The sequence below is a fragment of the Rhamphochromis longiceps genome, linkage group LG3 (assembly GCF_057381845.1).
Source record: "Rhamphochromis longiceps isolate RC_006_pf linkage group LG3, R_longiceps_female_GT1.1, whole genome shotgun sequence".
NCBI classification, from domain to species: domain Eukaryota; kingdom Metazoa; phylum Chordata; class Actinopteri; order Cichliformes; family Cichlidae; genus Rhamphochromis; species Rhamphochromis longiceps.
In genome coordinates, this window is record NC_140559.1 from 71,881,065 (window position 1) to 71,906,210 (window position 25,146).

At 41.5% G+C, this 25,146-nt stretch overlaps 2 protein-coding genes across 2 annotated transcripts in view; both read left to right on the forward strand.

Moving 5' to 3' along the window:
- Positions 1-25,146, forward strand: part of LOC146676677 (protein NLRC3-like) — a 157,268-nt gene that overhangs the window by 65,229 nt on the left and 66,893 nt on the right. The window lies entirely within an intron of this gene.
- On the forward strand, positions 11,801-24,960 carry LOC146676680 (protein NLRC3-like). The gene is made up of 4 exons (XM_085400857.1): positions 11,801-11,888; positions 13,657-15,448; positions 16,959-17,074; positions 24,908-24,960. Exons 1-4 carry the CDS (start codon positions 11,801-11,803, stop codon positions 24,958-24,960), a joined length of 2,049 nt encoding a protein of 682 aa, XP_085256983.1.

Here is a 25,146-nt window from a genome sequence, read left to right on the forward strand (position 1 = left end):
TTAACTTCATTTTAACCTCACATTTCCTATGTTATAACCCATTTTGGTATAGCCTTTTTATTTCATTTTGCTCCTTTTAATGTAACCATACCTTCTAATTCTAGTTTATCAGACTTAACCAAAATATATGCTTTCCTTCCTCTTTGGTCCTTCTTTAAGTTCAGTCAAAAAGCTAAATGAATTTGAGGCCTTTTGCCTGGAATCAATACTGTCATGTGTGTTTCTTAACTCTGTCTGTAAGCGTGTGCAATCCTTCAATAACTTCAATAACTCATCTCAAAAATGCAATATGTATAAAAATCATTTCTATTTATAAGCTCCCCCTTTATCCTAAAAATACCTCCTATGTAATATCTGTATGTGTACGCCTACATTATAACCACTACTTCTAGAAATCAAAAAGAAATCAAAGCTGTTCTACCCCTTCAACCCTCACTAATTTTCCCTCTAAGATTTATTCACAGCTTTGAAAAACCGGCATTGTATCTTCTAAACAGGATTCAGTTCTGTCATGGTCCTGGGCCATGTTGGCCCAGTATTCTTGGTTCCTTGTATTTTCGCTCCTTATTTAGGCCAGGTTTTCTGAGGTGTCTTGTTGTGGTGTAATCTCCCTGTGTTCTCTGGGTGTATTTAAGTTGTGTCTTCTGTTATGGTAGTTGCTGGTTCGTCTGTGTTGTTTCCCCTCGGTCTCCCTGCGTCTCTTGTGTATTTCCCTGGACCTCCCTGCATCCTCGTTTCTGGTTTGTGTTATTAGCTTACCCAGTTTAGGTTTCCGGTTTCTTGTTTTTCCACCAGTACAGTTTTGTGCCCACCGTTGTGAATAAATATTCACCTGGACCAGAGCTGCCGCCTTTTGGGTCCTTTTCTACAACTCCACACGGCTTGCCCCGCAAACCGTGACAAGTTCACTTTAATCCTTTAACCTTAACTTAAAAATAACAGTTTCAGTTTTACCATATCCAAATGATCAAAAACCCCAAAAGTCCTGAAATGATCCTAAATTATTAAACAATTAAATTATTAAACCCTAAACCCCCCTTTATCTTGATACATTTCATGTGTCAAGATACTATACAAAACTTAAAAATGCTCAGTTTTCCCCACTCATGTTCCAATCTATGTCATAAAATAAACTTAGAACAGTTATCAGTCATGTGTTTCTACAATTAATGATAACTGAGTTACATCAAAAAATATTTCCCCTTTAGCATTTGGCATTCTCCCAACAATATACTATAATCCCATAATCTAACCCCACTTAATAAAACAAAACAGAAATTTTCTCTGGTAAAAACAAATTGTTTGTCCACATTTATTCATCCTCACTCACATGCAGTCACACATTCACTCACATGCAGTCACACCATGTGTTTGCTGATAGTGGAGCTTCCCGCACGATCAGATTCTCCACCCTCAGCAAAATGAGCTCAGTCATTTTTTATTTTCCATAGGAAAATATTTCTTTATGCTTTTGGACTGGATTGACTCGCATAAAATCCTTTTTACAGGGACTTACGACCTGAATAGTCCCTACAGGTAGCTTTCTCCTCAGCCAATAGAAATCTGGAAAGCCCCCTTATATTTGCTCCTCCCGAGAATTTTCAGCGCCGTTATTCACTGTTGCAGGCCTGCTTAAAACAGAAATGGAAAAATAGAGCTGATTGTTAGCTCATAAAAACAAAACAAAATCACCTGACAGGTTTTCTTTAAGTGCACTGTTACAAAATAATGGGCCCCTCCCAGACATGTCCATGTTTCCTAAAACTCCCTCTATTAAAAACAAAAACACCAACCCAAACCTAACTGACAAAATCAACCCATCACCACAACAACCTCAACAACCTTAAACGCACAAAAGTTTTGCCACCACATAATTTCGCCTCCTCAATACACCGAAAGTCTCATTAAAACCACACAATTTGCACACAAAAATCACCCCCTTATGCTCTTAAATTCAGCATAAGACCCCTTACGACATCATATAATCACTAAACTATAAATTCCCTACCCCAATCTGCATTTCTCGTCTGCCATGCTTCCTCTTCCTGAAAGTCACAGTCACACACATACAGGAAGCTCCTACGTCACCACTCACTCCAGCTAATTTGCATACTGATTCATCTCTCAAGAAGCTGTAATAACAGAAACATATGTTTAAACATTCCCAACTCATTAAATCATTTTATTTCTTTCTACAGTGATCACTGGTTTTGATCACTCAGTACGAGAGAGCACTCCTAAGTCACTCTTTTAAAACTACTTTAATCACTTTTATTTACATAACTCACTCCCTTTGTCATATGGCTTCTTCTATTCCTCAATTACAAATTCAAATGCATTTTCTGTTTGTGTATGTCAATTTGCATATGTTGCTTTTGCAGTGTGTCAGACTCCTGCACAATTCTCCACTTAAGCCGTCAGTTTCTTTCCCAAATCTGCTAACCCAAATTCTAAGTTCCCACCTTATTAACACCAAGTTAGGGCCCACTTGTCATGTTTATGGAGACATGGCGCTGTAAACAATTCAACCAGAAACTTGCCTTGGCATGTCCAGTCAAGTTAACCTACAGGTTTCTTCCGACCGCTGCACGTGGAAAATTGATCCAGATCTGTTTCGCCCCTATAGAAACACAACTGAGACATTTTCATTATTTTCATATGTACTTAAACTACCCGTTTCCCTTTCTCTGGTCAGAAATCCCAACTTATGTCATGTATATACGTGTAAGCAGGTCTTCATTGCTTTTCCCATGTATTTTGTTAATGTTCAGTGAGTGTAAGCTGCTTTCTTCTACTACTATTAATTCTTCTCAAGTCCACGATGTTCTGTCGGTCTTCATCAGGAGATTAACTGTCCTTTGAGCTTCTTCTCAGGATGGGGACAAGTGGGAGGTCAAGCTGTAAAATTTTAAGCCAAAATCTGGCCTGTTTTCTCCCAATTATGCTACTCTAGTGGTTTTGGCGCCGTACTCAAAATTCCAGGTTGAGAGAAGTCCACCTTTATTTATCTGTAATCTGTGTTAACACACTAAAACATACAATTAATATCCTTTTCTTTTCTTTTCTCAAAACCTCCATTCGCTTTATCTGCCTAAAGTTTAACTCATCTGTTTCTCTCTCTGGGTGCTCACTCGTCACCTTATATGGGCATGCAAACTTCCTGTCACCCACACCATTTCCTGTTACACACACACAGCACGCAGCTGCTCTGCTGTTTCTCCAGGCTAATCAAACTTATTTTGTATTTACAATCTACAAACCCTCTGTAATTCTACTAACTTTTGATCTAAAATGTAGCATCATTCACACAATGATTTCATAATCCTCTCACACACACACCTTTTAAATAAACTAAACTCTTATAACATCACTCATGCATCTCTTAAATTAAAAACACTTTCAAACTTTAAAACATCCTACTTTACATCACCCAAGAAATACCTCTCACACCTTTATTCATCATTCAAAACCTTCTAGTCACCGCATTCACACAAGAAATTGAAAAAATAAAACACACCAGCAACTATTGCTGGAGAAAAGTTACTACTGAAAGTAATATGTTAATCTTAAGTATATACAGTGCGCTCAATATATTTATATATCTGCATCCAAATTCAGTCAATTACTATACATCCACTACGGCAACTCAAAACTTTATTTATAGCCCTCTAATGAACATAAATGGCGTCTTAAACACACACTCAACAATGTTTGCAGCAGTATTTGTAAAACCAACTGTGGTTTAAACAGTTCACTGCTGACTAATTTGCATTTTCACACTCACACACCGTCTAAAAATAGCAGCAGGCAGTCAGTGCATTACTGACTCGACACACAGAGATCTCTCACACCAAATTTTCTTATTCTATATTACAACGACGTCTTATATTTACAACCACTGTCAGATCTGTCAGCTTTAGCGCCTACACAATTTCGACAAATTTAAAATAACCGCCCAGCGGATGAACTCCCTGAGTTTTTTGCGACCAATTCACCAGTATCTGTCCAACAGTTTCTGGCCTCATCTCTAAAGTCCCTAACTCAATTTAAAAGTGTCCAACACCCAAGGTCCAACCTTTGCTGGCCAAAAAAGCGCAGACTACCGTTCCAAACGGTAAGGAGACTCTAACTCCTAGTTATTCTGGAGTGCCCCAAGCTCCACAGTGACCAACTGACTATCCCTCTTTGAGGACAATGCCTAAGCGTCCTTGGCATTGGCAAGCGTTACCTCTGAGCACTGCGCTTCCTATCAGTCCAACTGACGTTCTTGAATAATTTATAATACTTTGGAACAACAGTAAAACAGCCAAAAAAGTGTAAGACTGAAGCAGGTCCAACCTTATAACCAAAAAATAACCAAATTCCCTAAGATAGTAAAAACATTGAGCAGTCCAACTGCTTTTCCTTTTAGCGGTCCAACCGCATTCAATCATTACCAGCAGTCCAACTGCTTTTAAATCCTCAGTACTGTCATGAGATTCTCATCAAAATCAAAGCAGACATTTACCGGCAACTTTTACTGAATAGACATTTAATTTTATCATCCAATTCAGCACACTTCGGATAAAATCAACAGGCCTGTGCCTACCTCTTTTTAAAGGCGCCTGTCCCCTCAGTTTGGTTGCCGGGTCACGCCTGCCTGTCTGACCACAACGGACCATACATCACCGTCTACACCTCCAATCCTCCCTCCTCAACCACCGGACGAAGCCCCCAAATGTTAAGGTTCACAATTGAGGAAGGAGAGTACAAACCACTCTTGGTCCAGAAGGTCTTGGTCAAACAATGATTTTAATGAACACACGTGTGGGAAGACACTCTGTACGCAGACAGCCAGTAGTCCTCGACTTAATCAAAGCATGAACAGATATTTTATAGCATCAGGGTTTGATTTACTGACGCCCCTTCATGCGTCACAGATACATTTTATACATAGATCAGATCAACACCACAAGGACTTTTAACCCAGAAGATCATCTTCTATTTACATGGCTGGTACTTTCCGTTCTTATCTTAATAGTGAATTGTTCCTCTTTCTTGTCGAGACATGACTAATCTCTCCTCTAAATAAATCTAACCAATGTGTGTGTATGTGTTGACCTCACATGCTCTTTGTGTCACCTCTTCACCTACTGTCTGTGTCTCGTCCTCAAATGCTCTTTCTCAATTCACCTGTTGCACTTCTGACCTTTCACCAGGACAGAGGCTCACTGAGACTATGTGTATGTCTTCTACTAAATAAATGTTTTAACCAAGAACCTCTACTAAAACCTTAATATAAAATGATCTGATATATAAATGTTTTGTAAGCATGTATTGCAATTCCTTCTATGGCTCCAAGTCACTTGCACAATAGATTGTCCGAACATCGCGCCGAACAAAGCTTCCGACCCCCAATTAATTGACCGAGCTCCAACTCTTTAATAAGCACAGATATGCATTGTGTATAAAATAGTCATAACTGCTTAAGGCCTTCTTAAAGCTATCTGTTACATTGTTAAAGCCTCGTCTTAGCCTGCTGCTCAAAATAACTTCCTGCTTCTGCAAACTCTCTGCAAGCCTGTTTCCTGTCAGCCTGTGACTTTTAGCTTTTCTGAAAGACACACTGTTCAACCCCTGAATGCAATATAAACTCCAGATTATATTATTAATGCAATGGTAATGATGACAATTATTTAACAATAGCAGTAAAATAATTTCCCTGCTCCACAAAAGTCTATTCCACCCATTTTGCCAAAAATCACATTGGGAATAATGTTCCAAAAGGAATTTTTGTTCCTAATGAAAGATCTTAACCATTTCAATTTTAGTACACCATTCATAACATCAAAGTCAGTGGCATTAGCCCCACCCTCTTCATAATTCTTAATCACATCATTTTTCTTTATATAATGACATTTGTTCCTCCATATGAACCTAAAATTAAGAGTATTTATAGATTTAATTAGTTTTGGAGGTATGGGCAGAGAAAAGGCTGGATAGATGAGTCTGGACAGACTGTCCATGTTGGTTAGCAAGATTCTCCCAAACAGAGTTATGTCCCTTTGCAGCCACATGTTTAAAATTGACTTACACTTTTCTATATTGGTACAGATATTCTTATTTTCTGTTGATGTCTTATCCTTGCAAATTACAATGCCCAGATACTTCACCTCTTTTTTGATCTGCATATTATTTATTGCTTGCAGGGGACACTCATGCAGAGCTAGAATTTTGCATTTATTAATATTCAGCTGTAGGCCAGAAGCTTTGGAGAAATGGTTGATCGCCTGCAAGGCTAAAGGAATCTGGTCCTCATTTTTTAGAAACAGGGTGGTATCATCTGCCAGCTGACTGATTATTATCTGTTCACCCATCACAGTTAACCCCTTAATGTGACTGTTTTTAATCAAAATAATTCCTCTGACACAGAAGACCTACATTCCTGGTTTAATTCTTGCTGTCAAAAAATCATGGACTCTGTGGCTCCTTTAAAAACCAGGCAGCTTAAGGCTAAACCTGAGCCTTGGTTTAATGAGAGCAGTCGTGCTGTTAAGAGGGAATGTCGTCGAGCAGAACGGAGGTGGAAAAAGGATAAACTGCATGTATCATTTCAAATTCTCAAAGACTGCTGGCATCGCTACCAGAACACTGTTAAAGAGGCAAAAAGGGAATATTTTGCAAATATTATTTCTTCCAACTGTCATAACCCACGTGTGTTATTTAGGACCATTGACACTGTTCTTAATACTCCTTTGAATGTCTGTTTGGAAGTTTCTCCTGAGATTTGCAATGATTTTCTGAACTTTTTTATTGAAAAGGTTGTCACCATCAGGGCTCTTATCACAGCTCCTGACTCTGACCCCTCTGTCTCTGTCCCTTGCGCTGCTGTTTTCACTCAGTTTGAGCTTGTGACGCTCTCCTCTTTAGAGGATGTGGTTCGCCATATTAAGCCCACAGGTTCCCCACGGGATCCTGTCCCTCCACAATTCTTTAAAGAAATTTTTCCTAGTATACAACAGTATGTCCTTGACATTATTAACAGCAGTCTGTCTTCTGGTGTGGTTCCTGCAAATTTCAAACATGCAGTAGTACAGCCACTGCTTAAGAAACCTGGCCTTGATCACACAGTTTTAGCGAACTATAGGCCTATTTCCAAGCTGCCTTTAGTCTCCAAGGTTTTAGAGAAAATTGTTTTTAGTCAACTGAAAGATTTTCTAGATGAAAATGGAATCTTTGAGGTTTTTCAGTCAAGTTTTAAAACCCTTCACAGCACAGAATCTGCATTACTAAGGGTTTTTAATGACATCCTTCTGGCATGTGATTCTGGTAACCATGTTGTTCTTGTCTTGCTTGACCTAACTGCTGCCTTTGACACAGTAGACCACAATATTTTAATTTCTCGATTACATGATGTAGTGGGTATTGGTGGCACTGCACTCAATTGGTTTAGGTCTTATTTGTCAGATAGAACTTTCTCTGTCAGCCTTCTCGGTTACGAATCGTCTTCTGCTCCTCTGTCATGTGGTGTCCCACAGGGCTCAATTTTAGGGCCACTGCTCTTTTCTCTGTATCTACTGCCTCTGGGTTCTATCCTTAGAAGGCATGGGATCTCATTTCACTGTTATGCCGATGACTGCCAAATTTATTTGACACTAAAACGCAAGGATGCCATCTCCATAAAACCTCTCTTGACATGTCTAGATGACATTAAAGCTTGGTTGGCTCGAAACTTTTTAAATTTTAATAAAAAGAAAACAGAAGTGTTGGTGTTTGGACCCAGTGGTCCCTGTGAGTCCTCCTCTGTTGTTTTAGGATCCCTGGAAGTCTATTTTAAATCTGTTGTTACTGACCTTGGTTTTAAGTTGGACAGTGATTTTAAATTGGACAACCAAATCAGAGCAGTGGTGAAGTCCAGTTTTTATCATTTAAGGCGACTGGCAAGACTAAAATCTTTTCTTTCGAGGCAGCACCTTGAAACAGTGATCCATGCTTTTATTTCTTCCCGCCTGGACTACTGTAACTCACTTTATGTGGGGGTCAGTCAGTCATTGCGCTCACGTCTGCAGCTGGTTCAAAATGCGGCTGCACGACTCCTAACAGGAACTCGAAAAAGAGAGCATATAACCCCCGTGCTGGCCTCTCTGCACTGGCTGCCTGTGTCTTTTAGAGTTAATTTTAAAATTCTTATGTTTGTTTTTAAATGTCTACACAGTCTTGCCCCGCCTTACCTCTCTGAGCTTCTTCATCCCCACATACCCTGTCGGTCTCTCAGGTCAGCTGACCAGCTGCTCCTGGAGGTACCGAGATCCAGGAGGAAGCTCAGAGGGGACAGGGCCTTCTCTATTGTGGCTCCAAAATTATGGAATAATTTGCCCATGCATGTTAGAGAGGCCCCTTCACTGTCCACTTTTAAATCACGTCTTAAAACCCACTTTTATTCCTTGGCTTTTAACCTCAGTGAGACTTAGTTTCTTTTTTAATGCAGTAGTTATTTAATTAATGATTTCACTCTTCTTTTATTTGTTTTTTATTTATATCTCATGTAATTTTATTTTACAGTTCCAATGTACAGCACTTTGTGTCAGCTGTGGTTGTTTTAAAGTGCTTTATAAATAAAGTTGATGATGATGATGATGAAAATAGACAACAGCTCAGCAACCATGATGAACAGAAGTGGTGAGCTGCTACATCCCTGCCTTATCCCTCTATTAACCTCAAACCTTGAACATGTACCATGTTCTAGCAAAACAGAGCTGTTAATGTCATTATATAGCATCTCTATAACATTGATAAATTCCTCTCCAAAACCAAAAGACTGCAGAGTTTTTAATATGAACGTATGTTCAACTGAGTCAAATGCTTTGTAAAAATCCAAGAACAGGATGTACCCTCTCTCTTGGATTAATTCACTGTATTCAAGGAGATCCAAAACCAGCCTAATATTGTTATGAATTAGTCTTCCTTTCAAAAAACCTGATTGTGTTTCACTGATAATGTTTGAGATGCCTTTCTTTAGCCTCTCAGCTACAGCTCCAGACAGGATCTTATAGTCAGTGTTTAGTAAGGTGATGGGTCTTAAATTGTCTAAAATTCTTTTATCCTTACCCGATTTAGGGATCAGGGTTATCAGCCCTTGTTTCATGCTCGGCATCACTTCTTTTTTTATCTATCGATTCCTTTAATGCATCAAACAATAAAGTTCTTAGGTCCTTCCAGAAGAATTGATAAAAATTAGTAGTGAGTCCATCTGTCCCTGGGGACTTGTTTAATGCCATTTTCATGACCACCAAATCCAGTTCCTCAATTTTAAGCTCTGAATCACACAGATCTTTGAACGGCTTGTCAATACATGGGATGAGATTATGAATCTTATCAAAGAAACTATCAGAATCAGCTGCTGAATATTCTGAGGAGTACAATTTGGAATAAAAAGTGAAGACTTCCTTTTCAATCTTTCTGAAATCTTTACATTCAGTCCCATTTATCAACAAGCTTGAGATTAGATTTCTCTGCTGTCTGCACTTTTCCAGCTTACTAAAATATGATGAGTTCTTTTCACCTGCCTCAATCCACTTGGCTCTCGATCTTATAAAGGCACCCTGGGCTTTCTCTAGGTAAAGATCGCCTAATTTAGTTTGTAACTCCATCAATTTATTCTTTTCTTGCACGTTTAGTTTTTCTTTACTACAGCACTGAGTTATTTCACGAAGTAAATTACTTTCATATTCCCGTTTTTCCCTGTTCAGTTCTTTGCAGAATTTTATAGTGAATTCTCTGATTTTGAATTTAATAAGTTCCCATTTCTGTATATTACCCACTACTGAGTCATAATTTTTTATATCTGTAATTTTATGTCTAATTTTATCACAATACTTGTCCTTATTTAAAAGGCTGGCATTAAATTTCCAATATCCCCTGCTACTACGTTTCATCCTTGTTGGTTCTAAGACAAGATCAATGAAACAGTGATCAGATAGGGGTGCTTTGGAGATTTTAGATGGTGAAGTACACCTCAAAATGTCATCGCTCACTAACCAATAATCAATTCTTGACCTGCTTTCTCCATTAGGTTTAAACCATGAATAATTCTTAACTCCAGGATTCAAACTTCTCCAAATGTCTGTAAAATTATTATCACTAGAAAAGTTCTCAATAATGTTATTCTGTTGCCTCCTTCCTAAGCGAGGAGGCCATCTGTCCATCCATTCATCTGAGGTCATGTTCCAGTCTCCTCCTACTAGGATGTAATCTGTGGGGTACATAACTTTAAACTCTGAAATAACATTTGTTAGATTTTCCAATAGACGTTTATTTTGACCTTCGTTATTATGTCCATAAAGATTTGTAACAATTAGAAATATACCTTCGCTCTTCAAGCTGCAGTTGACCAATGACCCTCACTATCAGCTTTATATGTTATAATCTCCCCTGGGAACTTATTAAAACAAATCGCCACACCTCCAGATCTGTTAGATCCACGACTGAAAAGAATCTTGTCTCCCCACTGATTAGCCCAAAAGGTAACATCGGCATCCACAGAGTGAGTCTCTTGTAAAAACAGACAGTGACATTTTTGCCCCTTGCAAAATAAAAAAAGTGCCTTTCTCTTAACAATTTCCTTCAAACCCCGAACGTTTAATGAACCAAAAGAAATTTTTGAGTGAACCATAATAAGAGTATGCTAAGAAAATAACTTTTTTTTTAAAAAGAAAAGAAAAATATATAAACATGAGTTTAAATTGTAACACTTGTCACCAACTCAGTGACTAATAACCTTTAACTTTAAGTAGAACTCTTTTGTCCCATTAATAATATTCCACTGTATACAGTCTTACATCAAGTCTTTCATTCAACGTCGACGATCCTCCGTCCTTCGATGTATCCATGAGGACCCCGGAAAAAGGCCCGTTTCCCAGCCCGTCTGGCTTGTTCAATTTGCGGCCACAGCCGCCTCCTCTCTTCCCAGTCCTCCCGCGGCAGTACCTCAGCGAAGTGGAAACCGCCGTTCTTACAGACAGCCGAATCTTTGGTGCGACGCCAAATCTCCTCTTTCACGTGTCTCAGAGCAAACAGAATGATGATATGTCGGACCTTGTTCTCAATCTTCTTCCCAACTCTATGCACCACATCCACAGATTCTTCAAGCTTTGATATCATATCAGGTGCGATCTTGCCAAGAATTCCAATAACCAGCGATCTGACACCTTCATCTCTTTTCTCTTCTAATCCTTTAATCCGGAGGCACCACCTCATTTTGTACCTTTCTTGCTCTCACACTCTCTCCTTGAGATCGTAGTTATCTTTGGTCAACTGCTCGTTTCGTCTCTCCAACTCTTTAACCTTTTGTTTACATTCTTTCACCTCCTCCGAGTTGAACTGAACCGCTTTGGCTAGGCTGGCTAGCATCGTACTAGCTTGCTTGCATTGCACACTCAGGTCAGCTAGCTGCTCGTCCACTCTTTTTTCAAGGTTTTTTCTACGTAGTCATGATCCGTTCCTTCTCTGCTGTCTTCCTTTCCATCACATGGCGATGTTGTTTCTTGTTTTTTGAGGTCGAGTTTGAATTTAGCAGGTTTAACTATACTTGGGGCAGTCATTTTACTACTTTCGAGTGGAAACAATAACGAACACAAAGTAAATTCTGGGACAAGTTCAACGAGCTCCTAATTCGTGCGACTGCTCAACTCGCCATCTTGCGCCACCGTCTCACTACTAGATGAACTTGTGACACACATCTGCAGCAGAGGCTGAGTGGCTGCTCTCACACCTGGAGCATCCAAATCGACCCACAAACACGTTGAAAGATGCAATGCCATCAATGTGGATTGTCAAGACTGAGAGACCTCTTCCCTCTGACCCCTCCCCAAACCCTCAAACCCTCCTACCCACCTCGACATACAAACTCTGTGTGGCTTCACGTGTTCTGTTGATGTTTACATGATCGAAATAACTTGAACACAAACACAAACAAACAAAGAGGAAGACCGCACCGGAAGGAAACAACTACAAGTCCCAGCATCCTCTGTGTTTAGGGAGCAGCAGTGAAAGTGAAAGCAGGAGGAGGAAGGTGGAGCTGAGGCAGGTGAGTGTTAACATGAATATGTTTCTTCTTATGACATAAAATAATTCCACGCTGTTCGTGTCTGTGGGTGAAATGTGAGGCCGGTCGGCTCCTCTGAGCGCTGGTTTCCTGTAAGTAGAGAGGAAGTGAGTTTAGCTGAGCCTCCGTTTAGTGTGAGAGAGCAGGAGGAGAGTGAGAGCTGTGCTGAGGCAGGGTGAGTGTTAACACCGCTCTGACATTACTGTGTCTCTGTGGCGGGAACAACAGGCTCCGTCAGTGGAGGCAAAAATAATCAGACTTTGGTTTTTCAAAGGAAACAACTTTATGTCGGAAGTTCCCGCACGCTCATTGGATAACGATGTGTCAATCTCGAGCTATTAGCCAATGAGCGTGCGGATTCACAGAAAGACCCGCCTTTATCACGGGACTTTAAAAACTACAATGGCGACAGAAACTCCGTGAGTGGAGTTCAGGGTGACGTTATGAGACTGTGACGTTTGAGCCACTTCCCGTTGATCGTGAAACTGATGGTTTCTGGTGTTTGGGTCTGTTTTTCTGTATTTATGCAGATAAAGTGTAAACTCAGATGAATTATACCATCAAATGTTAAAGGAAAATATCAGGATGAGTGTCTGTGAGCTGAGAAGGACGTGAAGCGAGCAGTTTATCCCAGAGCTGAAGCTGCTCTGTGTGCAGAGATGAGCTCAGATTCCTGCTGTGATTGATCAACAGTCACAGAAATGTAGACTTGTAGTTATTACTGCAGTATGGTCACAGCAGATACTGATAAACATGTATTATGAGGATGGATGATCAAGTTTCTCACTCTCTCCTTTAAATCTCAGTTTTTTTCTTCTTCACAGTTTATCTGTTAATTTATTAATGAATAACACTGAAAGAGTTTCTGTTATATTTCCCCTTGAACATCAGCTTATTAGGGCGGCATTAGGAAATAGCCCCCCTCCAAAGAATGAATAAATGAATGATGATAATAATAAAATGATTCAAAAGCAGAGCTCAGAGTGGTAGAATGGTCAAACATGGATCCACGGGTGGTTCAACTGCATTTGGTGACGTGACTAAAGCAAATCTTTCAAATAATCCCACCATCAACGGGATGTTGTCTCCTTTACTACGGTTACTTTACTTGGTCACCGTGTGAATTTCTTTGAAATGAACCAAATTCTTTTATTTGTTGGTTGTTGCATATTTAACCTCTACAGTCAGGAAAGGAGGAGATGAGGCCTCAACAATGTTGGGTTGTAGCTGTGGTTCAGGTTAGAGTGAGTGTCCATGGAATAAATGTAAGTCAGTGAACTGGAAACATGACTGTGTTCAAACTTTGTTTTCCTTTTTATAATGAGTCTAATCAAAGGTGGACAGAAGTATCTCCACTGTGACTTTTCTGTGTCACCATCAGAGCTTCTGCACAGTGTGGAGAAAGATCCAGAAGCAGAGCTGGACTGCAGACAGCCAGTCAGAGCAGCTGTGTACAAAGTAAGACTGAACATCTGTCTGCTGATGGACTCATTTCTGAAAACTGGACTTCTTGTGTTGTTCAGACATTGAAGAGTTTTCTTTCTCTTTAGTCTCATTGTTTTTCTTTCTTTCAGCAGATGTTGGTCTGCAGGAGGTTTTAGATGAACATAAGATCAGTCTGAGGAGGAGATGTGAACGTGTGACTGAAGGAAGTGATGAAACAGGAAGTAGAACCCTCCTCAACACCATCTACACTGAGCTCTACATCACAGAGGGACAGAGTGAAGAGGTTCATACCCAACATGAGGTGAGGCAGCTGGAGACAGCTTCCAAGATGGACGCCCTCCATGACGCTCCAATCAGGTGCCAGGACATCTTTAAAGCCTTACCTGACCAACAGAGACCCGTCAGAGTGGTTCTGACCAACGGCGTGGCTGGTGTTGGAAAAACCTTCTCAGTGCAGAAGTTCACTCTGGACTGGGCAGAGGGCTTGGAGAACCAACATGTCAGTGTGGTGGTTCTGCTTTCATTCAGGGAGCTGAACCTGATCAGAGATGAGCAGTACAGTCTTCTGGAGCTGCTCCATGTTTTCCATCCAACATTACAGAAGGTCACAGCAGAGAAGCTGGCTGTCTCTCAGCTTTTGTTCATCTTTGACGGCCTGGATGAAAGCAGACTTTCATTGGATTTCACCAACAGGAAGCTGCTGTCTGATGTCACACAGAAGTCATCAGTCAGCCAGCTGCTGACAAACCTCATCCAGGGGAATCTGCTTCCCTCGGCTCTCGTCTGGATAACTTCCCGACCCGCAGCAGCCAATCAGATCCCTCCTACATGTGTTGACAGGCTAACAGAAGTACGAGGCTTCACTGACGCCCAGAAGGAGGAGTACTTCAGGAGGAGATTCAGTGATGAAGAGCTGTCCAGCAGAATCATCTCCCACATGAAGACATCCAGGAGCCTCCACATCATGTGTAGTATCCCAGTCTTCTGCTGGATCACTGCTACAGTTCTGGAGCACATGTTGACTACAGAGCAGAGAGGAGAGCTGCCCAAGACCCTGACTGACATGTACTCACACTTCCTGCTGGTTCAGACAAAGAGGAAGAAGAACAAGTACCATGAGGGACATGAGACGAGTCCACAGGAGCTGACGGAGGCTGACAGGGAAGTTCTTCTGAAGCTGGGGAGGCTGGCGTTTGAACATCTGGAGAAAGGAAACATCATGTTCTACCAAGAAGACCTGGAGCAGTGTGGTCTGGATGTGACAGAGGCCTCGGTGTACTCAGGAGTTTGTACAGAGATCTTCAAAAGAGAGTGTGTGATCTTCCAGAAACCAGTCTACTGCTTTGTTCATCTGAGCATTCAGGAGTTTCTGGCTGCTGTCTACATGTTCCACTGTCACACCAACAGGAAGACAAAGGTGCTGAAGGACTTTTTGGGAAAAGAGTACAACGACTACTCTCTGGATGATTTCCTTAAACGAGCCATGTATAAATCCCTCCAGAGTAAAAATGGCCACCTGGACCTGTTTGTTCGCTTCCTTCATGGCCTCTGTCTGGAGTCCAACCAGAGACTCTTAGTAGGTCTGCTGGGTCAGACAGAGATCAGTCCAGGAACCATCCAGAGAGTCATCAACAACCTGAAGGAGATGAACAGTGATGAAATCTCTCCTGACAGAAGCATCAACATCTTCCACTGTCTGATGGAGATGAACCACCTCTCATTATTTCAGGAGATCCAAGAGTTCCTGAAGTCAGAGAACAGATCAGAGAAGGAACTCTCTGAGATCCAGTGCTCAGCTCTGGCCTTCATGCTGCAGATGTCAGAGGAGGTTCTGGATGAGTTGGACCTGCAGAAGTACAACACATCAGAGCGGGGACGACAGAGACTGATTCCAGCTGTGAGGACCTGCAGAAAGGCTGGGTGAGTCCAGATGTGATCATTAACATCATTGATCAGTGTAGGTTGGTAGTTTAATGTTGAAAATAAAATCAGATTGTAACCACAAAGTGTTTGTGTCCGTACGCTGCAACCTTCCACACCATTCCTTTATTGTACAGACTCAGCAGCAGCTCCATGGATCCCAAATCCAAGAGTGGAGAACAGATTTGAAGTGTGTCACATCCATGCAGTCACAGCTGTTTCCACCATGTTTCCACTGATATTAATCCTGTTCAATGACACGTTTCATATCAGTGAATATGTTCTTTAGGACGTCCACTGACATGTTTAAGTGTCCTGCTGGAAATCACTCAAATCATCCATGAAATCCATGAAAAATCCTTTTAGTGTTTCTAACTTCACCCTCTGTCCTCTCTCTCTCTCCATCCTCCTCACTGCTTCTTTCACTGATAATCACACAAACATCGTATTCAGCTACAAAATAACACAATAACATCATCTGATGATCATTATTATAAGAGCAGGATCCATATTTGATATCAGAGTAACACACTGCTTGGTTATGTGCAGTCATCATCAGTGACTGTGGGTCAAACAGAAGCTCTCTGATTGGTTGCTGACCTTGGTCACCTGTCCACTCTCACCTGTTTGTGTTTGCTCTCTCTTTGCTGTCTCCATCCTCTCTCTCCTTTCTCTCCCTCTCTGTCTTTGTACGTCACTCAGGTCCAATGGAAACAGTGACATTTACAAACCAATCAAAGACAAACTGATCCATGTCAGGTTATAACAATATTCAAAGTGAATACAGGCTGCTGCTGGACACAGACAGGTAACATCATTTTGACTTGCTGTCACCTGGATCTGGACTCATAAACACTGAAGCCCTGAACAGGAATACAAATCATTTTCTGCCAACTAGCGACACACCAGCAGATAATGGCTCAGAAAGCTCAAATGAGCCAATCATTTCTGTGTTTAGTTCCCCTGAAATCAGATCTGATATCAGCAGCTCTGAGTTCATTCATCATTATTGTCCAGTGATGAGATTTCTGCTCCGTTTGGTAACAGTCAGCAGGTTTTTCCTGCGTGTGGACGTGAACAGTCGTACCTGACAGCAGGTAGCAAACAGAGATCATCTTTCCAGCTGGAACTCTTCACTGAGCTGAACTCATTCAAAATGTTCTGGAGTCAAAACAGGAAACAGTCCAAATGTGTGTCTTCACTCTGACTCTGGATCAGATCTCAGTGACAGACTGTGGACATTATGGAAGCCTAAATGTGACACCATCTTCCTCCTTCATCTGCAGATTAAAGCCAAACAAAGATTCTCATTAAAAGTCTGCAGGTCTGAGAGAGACTCAATCGTTGTGTCATGTCAAACACAGTAAGAGGAGCTGAAGCACAGATGTGAAGAGCAGATTCATCAGATTATGACCTCACTCTGTTTTGTCTTCATATACATTCAGTCTGTGTTTATAATGCAGATTTTCTGCTTTTATAATAACACATTTTACATTTTCTATCATCACAGACTGACTCAGTGTCGACTCTCAGAGTCTCACTGTGAAGTTGTGGCCTCAGCTCTGAAGTTCAGCCCCTCCCATCTGACAGAGCTGGACATGACTTGGAACAAGCTGCAGGATTCAGGTGTGAAGCTTCTGTGTGCTGGACTGGAGAGTCCAAACTGTCGACTGGAGACTCTGAGGTGAGTTCACTGACTGCGGCTGTTGTTGTTTTTCTATATTTCAGGTCTTTGATGTTTGAAACTTTCTTTAGTTCCTAAATGTTCAGGATGTGTCTGAAGACAAATGTGAAGAAGTTTGAGTGCTTTCAGAAATGTTGTCTTTCCAAACGACTGAACAACAGTTTTTCCTTTTGGCTCCAAACAGAAGTGACAGACTTGAGCAGGGTTCATTTAAAGGCTGACAGAAGTGGAGTGGTGACGGGGAGATGTTTGACAGGACAGTGTTTCAGCCTCCACAGGTTCATGTTGTGCTCCATCAGTCAGTGAAGATGAAGTCAGTGCTGATGAGGCTGTAGAGTGTGTGAGGGATGTGAATGAGGATGATGAAGATCTGATGATAGCAGATAAAAACAGGCTGCAGAGACTTTGAGCCATACAGGGCACACAGTGTGTGTACAGAACAGCTGAAATCATTATGGAGGCCTCACTGGGATATGGAAGCATCACAGTACAGCTTCAGTGAAGCTTTAAAGTCTCTGATATGAGATGAGAAATGAAGCAGCCAGAGCTTTTTCATGAGTGGAAATCCACTGTGACTGTGAGCTGCTGCTACAGCCTCCAGATTAGCCAGCAGCTCATCCTGCTCAACATTTCCTCACCAACTTTAATGGAAGTGTGATGTTTTCAGCTGGAGTGATGGTCAGGGTGGCCTCCCTCTCCTCTTCTTCTCCTCTTCCTCTTTCCTTTGTAAAGCCACTTCTGCTGCTTTCATTCATTTGGAAGTCCTGTAGCTGAGTTTGGGAGAGACTAACAGCCTCGGCAGCAGAGGGGAGAAAGGCTGTAACTGTTGGGTCTGTGTTTCCACAAGCCCCGCTAATTCTAGAGACTTATTCATCATGAAGAAAACAAGACAGTCGATCGATCCATTACTTGCGCAAGGGAGGCCTCGTCTGTGTCCAGCACGACAATGACCCCAATGGTGGCCTCCTCTCGCTGCCTTTTATTGACAATCCTCAAACAATAGTTTACAAAGCACCTCCCCTTGCAACCCCCCTTTGGTTACATAGACAAGGCACTGTGTGTGTGTGTGTGTGTGTGTGTGTGTGTGTGTTACCTCCTGCTGACCAAAGGGTCGTAAACCCAGGAAGTTTACATCAAAAGAAACAGATCTTCCAGATAGGATGTATCTACAATAAAACCTCCCCCAGCACAGAGTGGTTGGAGAGGTGGTCAGGATCAAAGGAATGGCTTTGATCCTACTGCTTGAACTAAGACTGTACAAATTTAAGAAACACAATGGCAACATTCAACAATTAGACTTAACAGTAACACCACCACTTTACTCTGTTCTACCTGTCACATCATTTTATCAGGAAACAAATGTGCTCATGTTTTTACTATGTTTGTCTTGAAGATGTAAGAAGATCACATGGTGCTTTTTATTATTGTGTTGGTTTGTTTGCTGTCTCTTGGATGGAGCCCAGCTGTGCGTGGCCCCTGGGCCTGTGGTCAGAGTGTGTGCTGGATAATCCGGCCCAGGATGAGGCCAAACTGACATGGGATGAAATGTCTGTCACATAATTGAGCTTTGTGAGAAATGTACGACTTTAATGTGAAACATTCAGAGTTTTTTCTCTTGTTGTGTTTGTTTGAAGCTGCTTCCTGTTGGCTTCAGCTGTTTGGAGTTTCCATTTTCTAAACTTCTACATTCTGAACCTTCTTCAGCTCTGAACAGATGATGAAACACTGAATGATTTCAAGCTCACACTTTGTCTAATAAACTTACATCTTTCATTCTTTATACAGATTGATGGGCTGTGGTTTGTCAGAGATCAGCTGTGATTATCTGGCAGCAGCACTGAAGTCCAACCCCTCCCATCTGAGAGAGCTGGACCTGAGCTCCAACAACAAGCTGCAGGATTCAGGAGTGAAGCATCTGTGTGGTTTCCTGGAGAGTCCAGGATGTGGACTTGAAACTCTGGGGTCAGTCAGCATGTTTTAGTTGTGCTGAGATGAATATGATGTGAAAGTTGTGCTGACACTAAACTGCAGACATCAGGCTGATATTATACTGATCCACACTGAGGATCTTCATGGTAAAGTCTGTTTTCTTCTTCTCTGGTTTAGTCCATTGACTGCAGCAGAACAATGTTCACATTTCAAACAGTGAGACTCAACGTATGGCCCGCGGCCCACACGCGGCCTGCCCACCTTTCCTGATTCAGAGAGAGGGGACCCTGATTAACTGTGTAGTGTTCTTCCTCACAGTTCTAAGTATCAGACACAACAATGAATAATCCACAGCTGACTGTCTTTAGCAGGTCAAAGGTCACGGCACACAGCAGGCAGTGGGAAATATTATAACTCTGATCATTTATCAGCACATATCCATATGTATAAAAACAAAGCTGACACTGTGAGACTTGATCAGAGGTGTGATCATCACAGCAGAGGCCTTTGTGTCAAAGTCACTGAGGATCAAACAGAAACACATGAAGCAGATTTTCCTGTTCTGGCTTTTTATAGCAGATAACCTTCAAAATATTCTGCAGTCCATCAAAAACTGAAGCAAACCATGAATCAACATGTGAACATGAGCTGATGCTGCTGAAGTGAAGCAAAGTTACAGAGGTTTGATTACAGACACAGCTGAGAGTTTGTAATCTGTCATCATTTTAAAAGGTTTACATTTCTTCAGTATATCCACATTTGCAGCTGGTACCTCAACCTCCACTTGTCCAACACAACTGCTGTCCACTGCCTCCATGACATTGTGATTTTGCTGTTGGTCTTCTGTCAGATCTTCATCAATCACTTCTGCACGGGGCACACCTTCAGACTCTGCAGCTGCATAACGAAAGCCTGTAAGATAAAATTAGACATAAGGTAAATGTACACCAATATTCCAATGACAGGTGTGTGATTCATCTGGAAGTTATGTGCGGATTAGTGTACAGTGATAGCAATTTAGTATGTTTTTAGAGGGGGGGGGGGTTGTTTACCTCCGATGGGTGCTCTTTTTCGCTTCCGTTGCGTACACCTTGAGTGCCGGTCCGAGTCTGATACAGGTATGTCGTCATGCCCCATGTGCAGTGTTGGTGCCCAGTCTGGATTTGTTACATCCATTTCATATGCTGGTTTGCCTGCAATAATGCCAAATCATAAGCTACTCAGTCGACATGATGTGGTTCTGCAGCATCACACATTAGCATGTTTTATCTCGTTATCTATGACCTCAGCACATTGAAAATAACACTAAAAGCCTTTCAAGAGTGATATGAATTAATTTAGAACTCACCGGAAAGAAAATGCCGTGAGCAAACCAACAAAAAGCTGGGGATTGCAGAGAACTCGATATCCGCTCGTCTCACCGCTGCAATCCAAGCCTGACGTCTTTGTTTAGTAATATCGGATACATGGGATCCCTCACGTTGCCTCCAGGATGGAAAACGATGAAAAGAGAGCCCGTTATCCAGCTTCTTGCCTTCACGATCGTGTGATCTAACGTTGCAACCGACAACACAACACGTACGATCCATAGCTGAAATGGTATCCTTTGGCTGGCCTACTGTCATGGCGGAAGGGGGCATGGCCCATCTCCCGTGACATCACGCTCCAAAGCCCTATAGGTGGGAAAATGTACCATGTCGACCAATCAAAAATGATATGGAAACATGACATTTGGTTGTTTAGCAAAAGGGGGAAGTTTTAGGAGTGACCGGCAAGAGAGAGCGAGTGAGCGAAAGAGAGAGAGAGTTTTGATACGTGAGAGATTTGTGACGTTTACCGTGTTTGGTCTCAAGTTAGTTTGTTGTCTTGTGTATTTAGTGTGTAGCTGTTGTTTTGTTTTGTGTGTCAGTTCTACTAGTGATCGTCACAGTTGCTGCCTTAAAGCCAACAAAGGCAGATTGCAGTGTAAACGCTGAGTGACACACCTGCTGTCAGACCTGCAGGTTTATCCCTGTGCTGTTCTCATATGTGTTAGAGTGACACAAACTATTGTTTCACACCTGATTGTTCTGTAAATAGTTTGAAATGATTATATGAAAAACGTCTGAGCCTTGGCTGCATTTTTTGGTAAATAGTACCATATAACTTTGTTGTTTGCAAAACGTGTGCGTATTTTTAAAAATGTACAATCTCTATTTGCATTTCAAGTTATGAAGATGATTCGTTAAACATGTGTGTGGTTTTTACAGTCAAAATATCACTTTCTACGTGTATTTTAAATTTTGTCTGAATTTAGATAAATTGTGCTGATACAGTTGGTCAAAATGAGAAAATAACAGATTGGCAAGATAAACTGTTTTTAAAGGTAAAATATAGAGGCCACATCAAAAGTAGTCAAGAAGGGTTAAAGGCTAAAAGCAAAGTTGTCACCAAGTACTGTTTATATTTGTGTGTATTGCTGCAGCTTTTTTGAGTATTAATTTGGTGCCTTTGTGTGAAATAATGGTATTGTGAGTGATCCATATAGTCACAAAGAATAGCCACTTGTTTCTGTGCTACCAAAGTTCCCCGGCTTTCATTCAAAATGTGTTTATCGTCAGCACCTGCACATTAAACTACTTAAACATTATAAATGTCTTCAAGCTCACACTGAGGCCTGTGGGGTACTATCAGCCACTGAGACAGTACACACATTTATATGTGTTTGTATATGAATATTTCATACTTTAAGACTGCCTGTTTATTTAAGGGAGATGAACAAAATACATTGGAATTGTACAAAATAATATCATGGATGATAAATTAAATAGATTTTAAGTAGATGCTTGTGCATTCTTAAAGTCTTATATGTTGAACTGAACTATGTGATCTGTTCAAAGCCTTAATCTTAATTTGAAGTGAAATGTGCATTTTGAGTTTATACACTATGTATATAAGGCGACCGTTTCCTTTTGCAGTATTTTTGTGTGGTGTACTTTTCTATGTCTTAACAAAAGGGGAACAAAGGTGTTTAAGTTCACCTAGGATGATGTGTTTTAATTTTCACATGGTCTTGCTTGAATTTGACCCTGACAAAGGCGTATGAACTCTGTCAGCTGTTTGGAGTTTCCATTTTCTAAACTTCTACATTCTGAACCTTCTTCAGCTCTGAACAGATGATGAAACACTGAATGATTTCAAGCTCACACTTTGTCTAATAAACTTACATCTTTCATTCTTTATACAGATTGGAGAGCTGTGGTTTGTCAGAGATCAGCTGTGATTATCTGGCAGCAGCACTGAAGTCCAACCCCTCCCATCTGAGACAGCTGGACCTGAGCTCCAACAACAAGCTGCAGGATTCAGGAGTGAAGCATCTGTGTGGTTTCCTGGAGAGTCCAGGATGTGGACTTGAAACTCTGGGGTCAGTCAGCATGTTTTAGTTGTGCTGAGATGAATATGATGTGAAAGTTGTGCTGACACTAAACTGCAGACATCAGGCTGATATTATACTGATCCACACTGAGGATCTTCATGGTAAAGTCTGTTTTCTTCTTCTCTGGTTTAGTCCATTGACTGCAGCAGAACAATGTTCACATTTCAAACCTTCAAAGAAGAAGAAAAATCCTCCACTGGATAATTCACTGTGAAACTCTCCAACTTTTCATTCCACCTTAAAGTCTGTCTGACACTGAAATCCAAAGCAAAATGTGCGTTTGCTTTACAGACAGCAGTCCAACACAAACATACACACATCATCCAAAACACAGTCCAACATCCAAATCTCCTCCACTGCCAGCATGAATGATGGGAAAGAGAAGGAGGAACACTCTGACATTCAGGGTTAGAATGAGTTTCATGAAGCAGACTGTGAAGATCAAAGCTGCATTAGAAAGCTTACATGAATGAATGAGTGGACAGAAGTGGACAGAGATCATCTGAAGCACTTCAAAGGCTTTAAATCAGCACATTTCTCTTTATTCTTTATCAACTCTGTTAGTTTCTCTCAGTTTTCTGTGGAATGAAGCTAACAGCAGGCTAATAAGATGCTGACCAATAGGTTTCTATTAAAGGTTGTAATTTGTATATGAAAAAGTGCTTTGGCTCAGCAGGGATCAGCTTACAGGTAGAATACAGCTGCTGGATGGGATTAGCATGTCATAGCTATCTACCAAACTGCTAACTGGGGGATTTCAGGCCATCTATGGATCATTTTTGCTAACTGTTTATTCAGCTTAGGCTCACAGGGCTGCAGCCTGTGCCCTAGCTGTCATAGGGCAAGAGGCGTGGTCCACCTGCACAGGTGAGCAGTCCATCACAGGGCCAACAGAGAGAGACAGAGAAGCACTCTCTCACATCCACACCTACAGCCAATTTAGAAGCACCAATGAACCTAAGCAGCATTTCATTGGACTGTGGGAGAACATCCAACCTCCACAGAAAGGCCAACAAGCTTCAACCTACAACCTTCTTGCTTTAAGGCACTAGTGCCAACCACTTTTCCCCATTTCAGCCCAAATCCTGCATCTTCCTGTTTCTGACTCCAGGCCAGCTCCACTAACACTTTCTCATCAGACACTGCCACCTAGTGGAGGAAGTCTTAGTCCCATTTGAAGCTTCAGATGACAGTTAGTTCCTTTACAAAGAGGTGGAGGTGGTGGGGCCACAGCACCATCATCACTGAGTGCCATAGGACACTTAACATTTGTTTCCATATGCTGAGAACTTCCTGTTGTTCCAAGGAGGACTGGAAAATGTGTGAAAATCTCCCAGTCAGTTCCTCACAGCACACTTCAATCATTCCCCTCCCACAGCATCAGGACCAGGGCTTTTTCTCTCTTTGGTCCCACTAAGAGATTTCCACACAAACACCTCATCAGTGGGACTCTCAGAGCTACCAGCCCTTTGCTACAATCACAAAGCTCTTCATTGAAATCAATGATATCAAAGCTGGAATCAAATGAGTCCAAGTCTTCTGCTGATTCAGCATCACATTCATCTTTGCTCCTTGTTCTGCATCCCCACCATGGACTTCATTCCTTTCCAAGCCAGCCTTGAGTGTCCTTTATTCAGCTCATCCTCTGCTTTACTTTTACACCTGATTTTAGCTGCTTTATCTCTCTTTCAACAAGTTTCTGTGCCTCAATCTTTTTCTTCTCTCCCTCATAACAAGACAGCTTCTTCTGCCTGAGAACATGTTGGAGTGATTTATTAATCCAGGGCTGCTTATTGGGGAAAATACTTCCTGTTTTAAAAGTAATCCCCATTTTTCCCAGAAAGAAATGTAAGTAGAAATCGATGATCTAAGTGAGAACATGAGCCTTTAAAAAGTCCCAGTCAAAGCAGTCCCTCAGTCCCAGTATAGAGTCTTTGGTCCAGACTGGAACAACTGTGTGCCCAGTTTGAGCTCTCTTCAGTCCTGTGACCTGACAGACCCAGAGGGGCCATCACATCACATTTAGAAGCTCCCCTAATGGAGCCACAACACATGTCCAACACTTAGTCTGTCTTGTTGGACCAACTGGAAGAAATGATTCAAGGACTTAGTCACAGAACAGAGATTCAAATCTCCAAAATCCAACTGGCTGCATCAGGACATATAGTCTGAAACTCTGCACAGTTTCCTGTTTGAAGCTGCTTCCTGTTGGCTTCAGCTGTTTGGAGTTTCCATTTTCTAAACTTCTACATTCTGAACCTTCTTCAGCTCTGAACAGATGATGAAACACTGAATGATTTCAAGCTCACACTTTGTCTAATAAACTTACATCTTTCATTCTTTATACAGATTGTGGGGCTGTGGTTTGTCAGAGATCAGCTGTGATTATCTGGCAGCAGCACTGAAGTCAAACCCCTCCCATCTGAGACAGCTGGAGCTGCAAGGAAACAACCTGAAGCATCCAGATGTGAAGCAGCTGTCTGATCTTCAGCAGAGTCCAGACTACAGACTGGAGACTCTGAGGTCAGTAGAGTGATGGAGTGAGTGGGTGGTGCTGTCAGCAGTATTGTACTAAACACAGTCAGTATGAAACAAAGATCCAGTGTTTCCTGTAAAGCTGCAGCTTCTCAGTGAAGCTGTGAGAGGAGAATGGTGACAGGCTTCAGGATT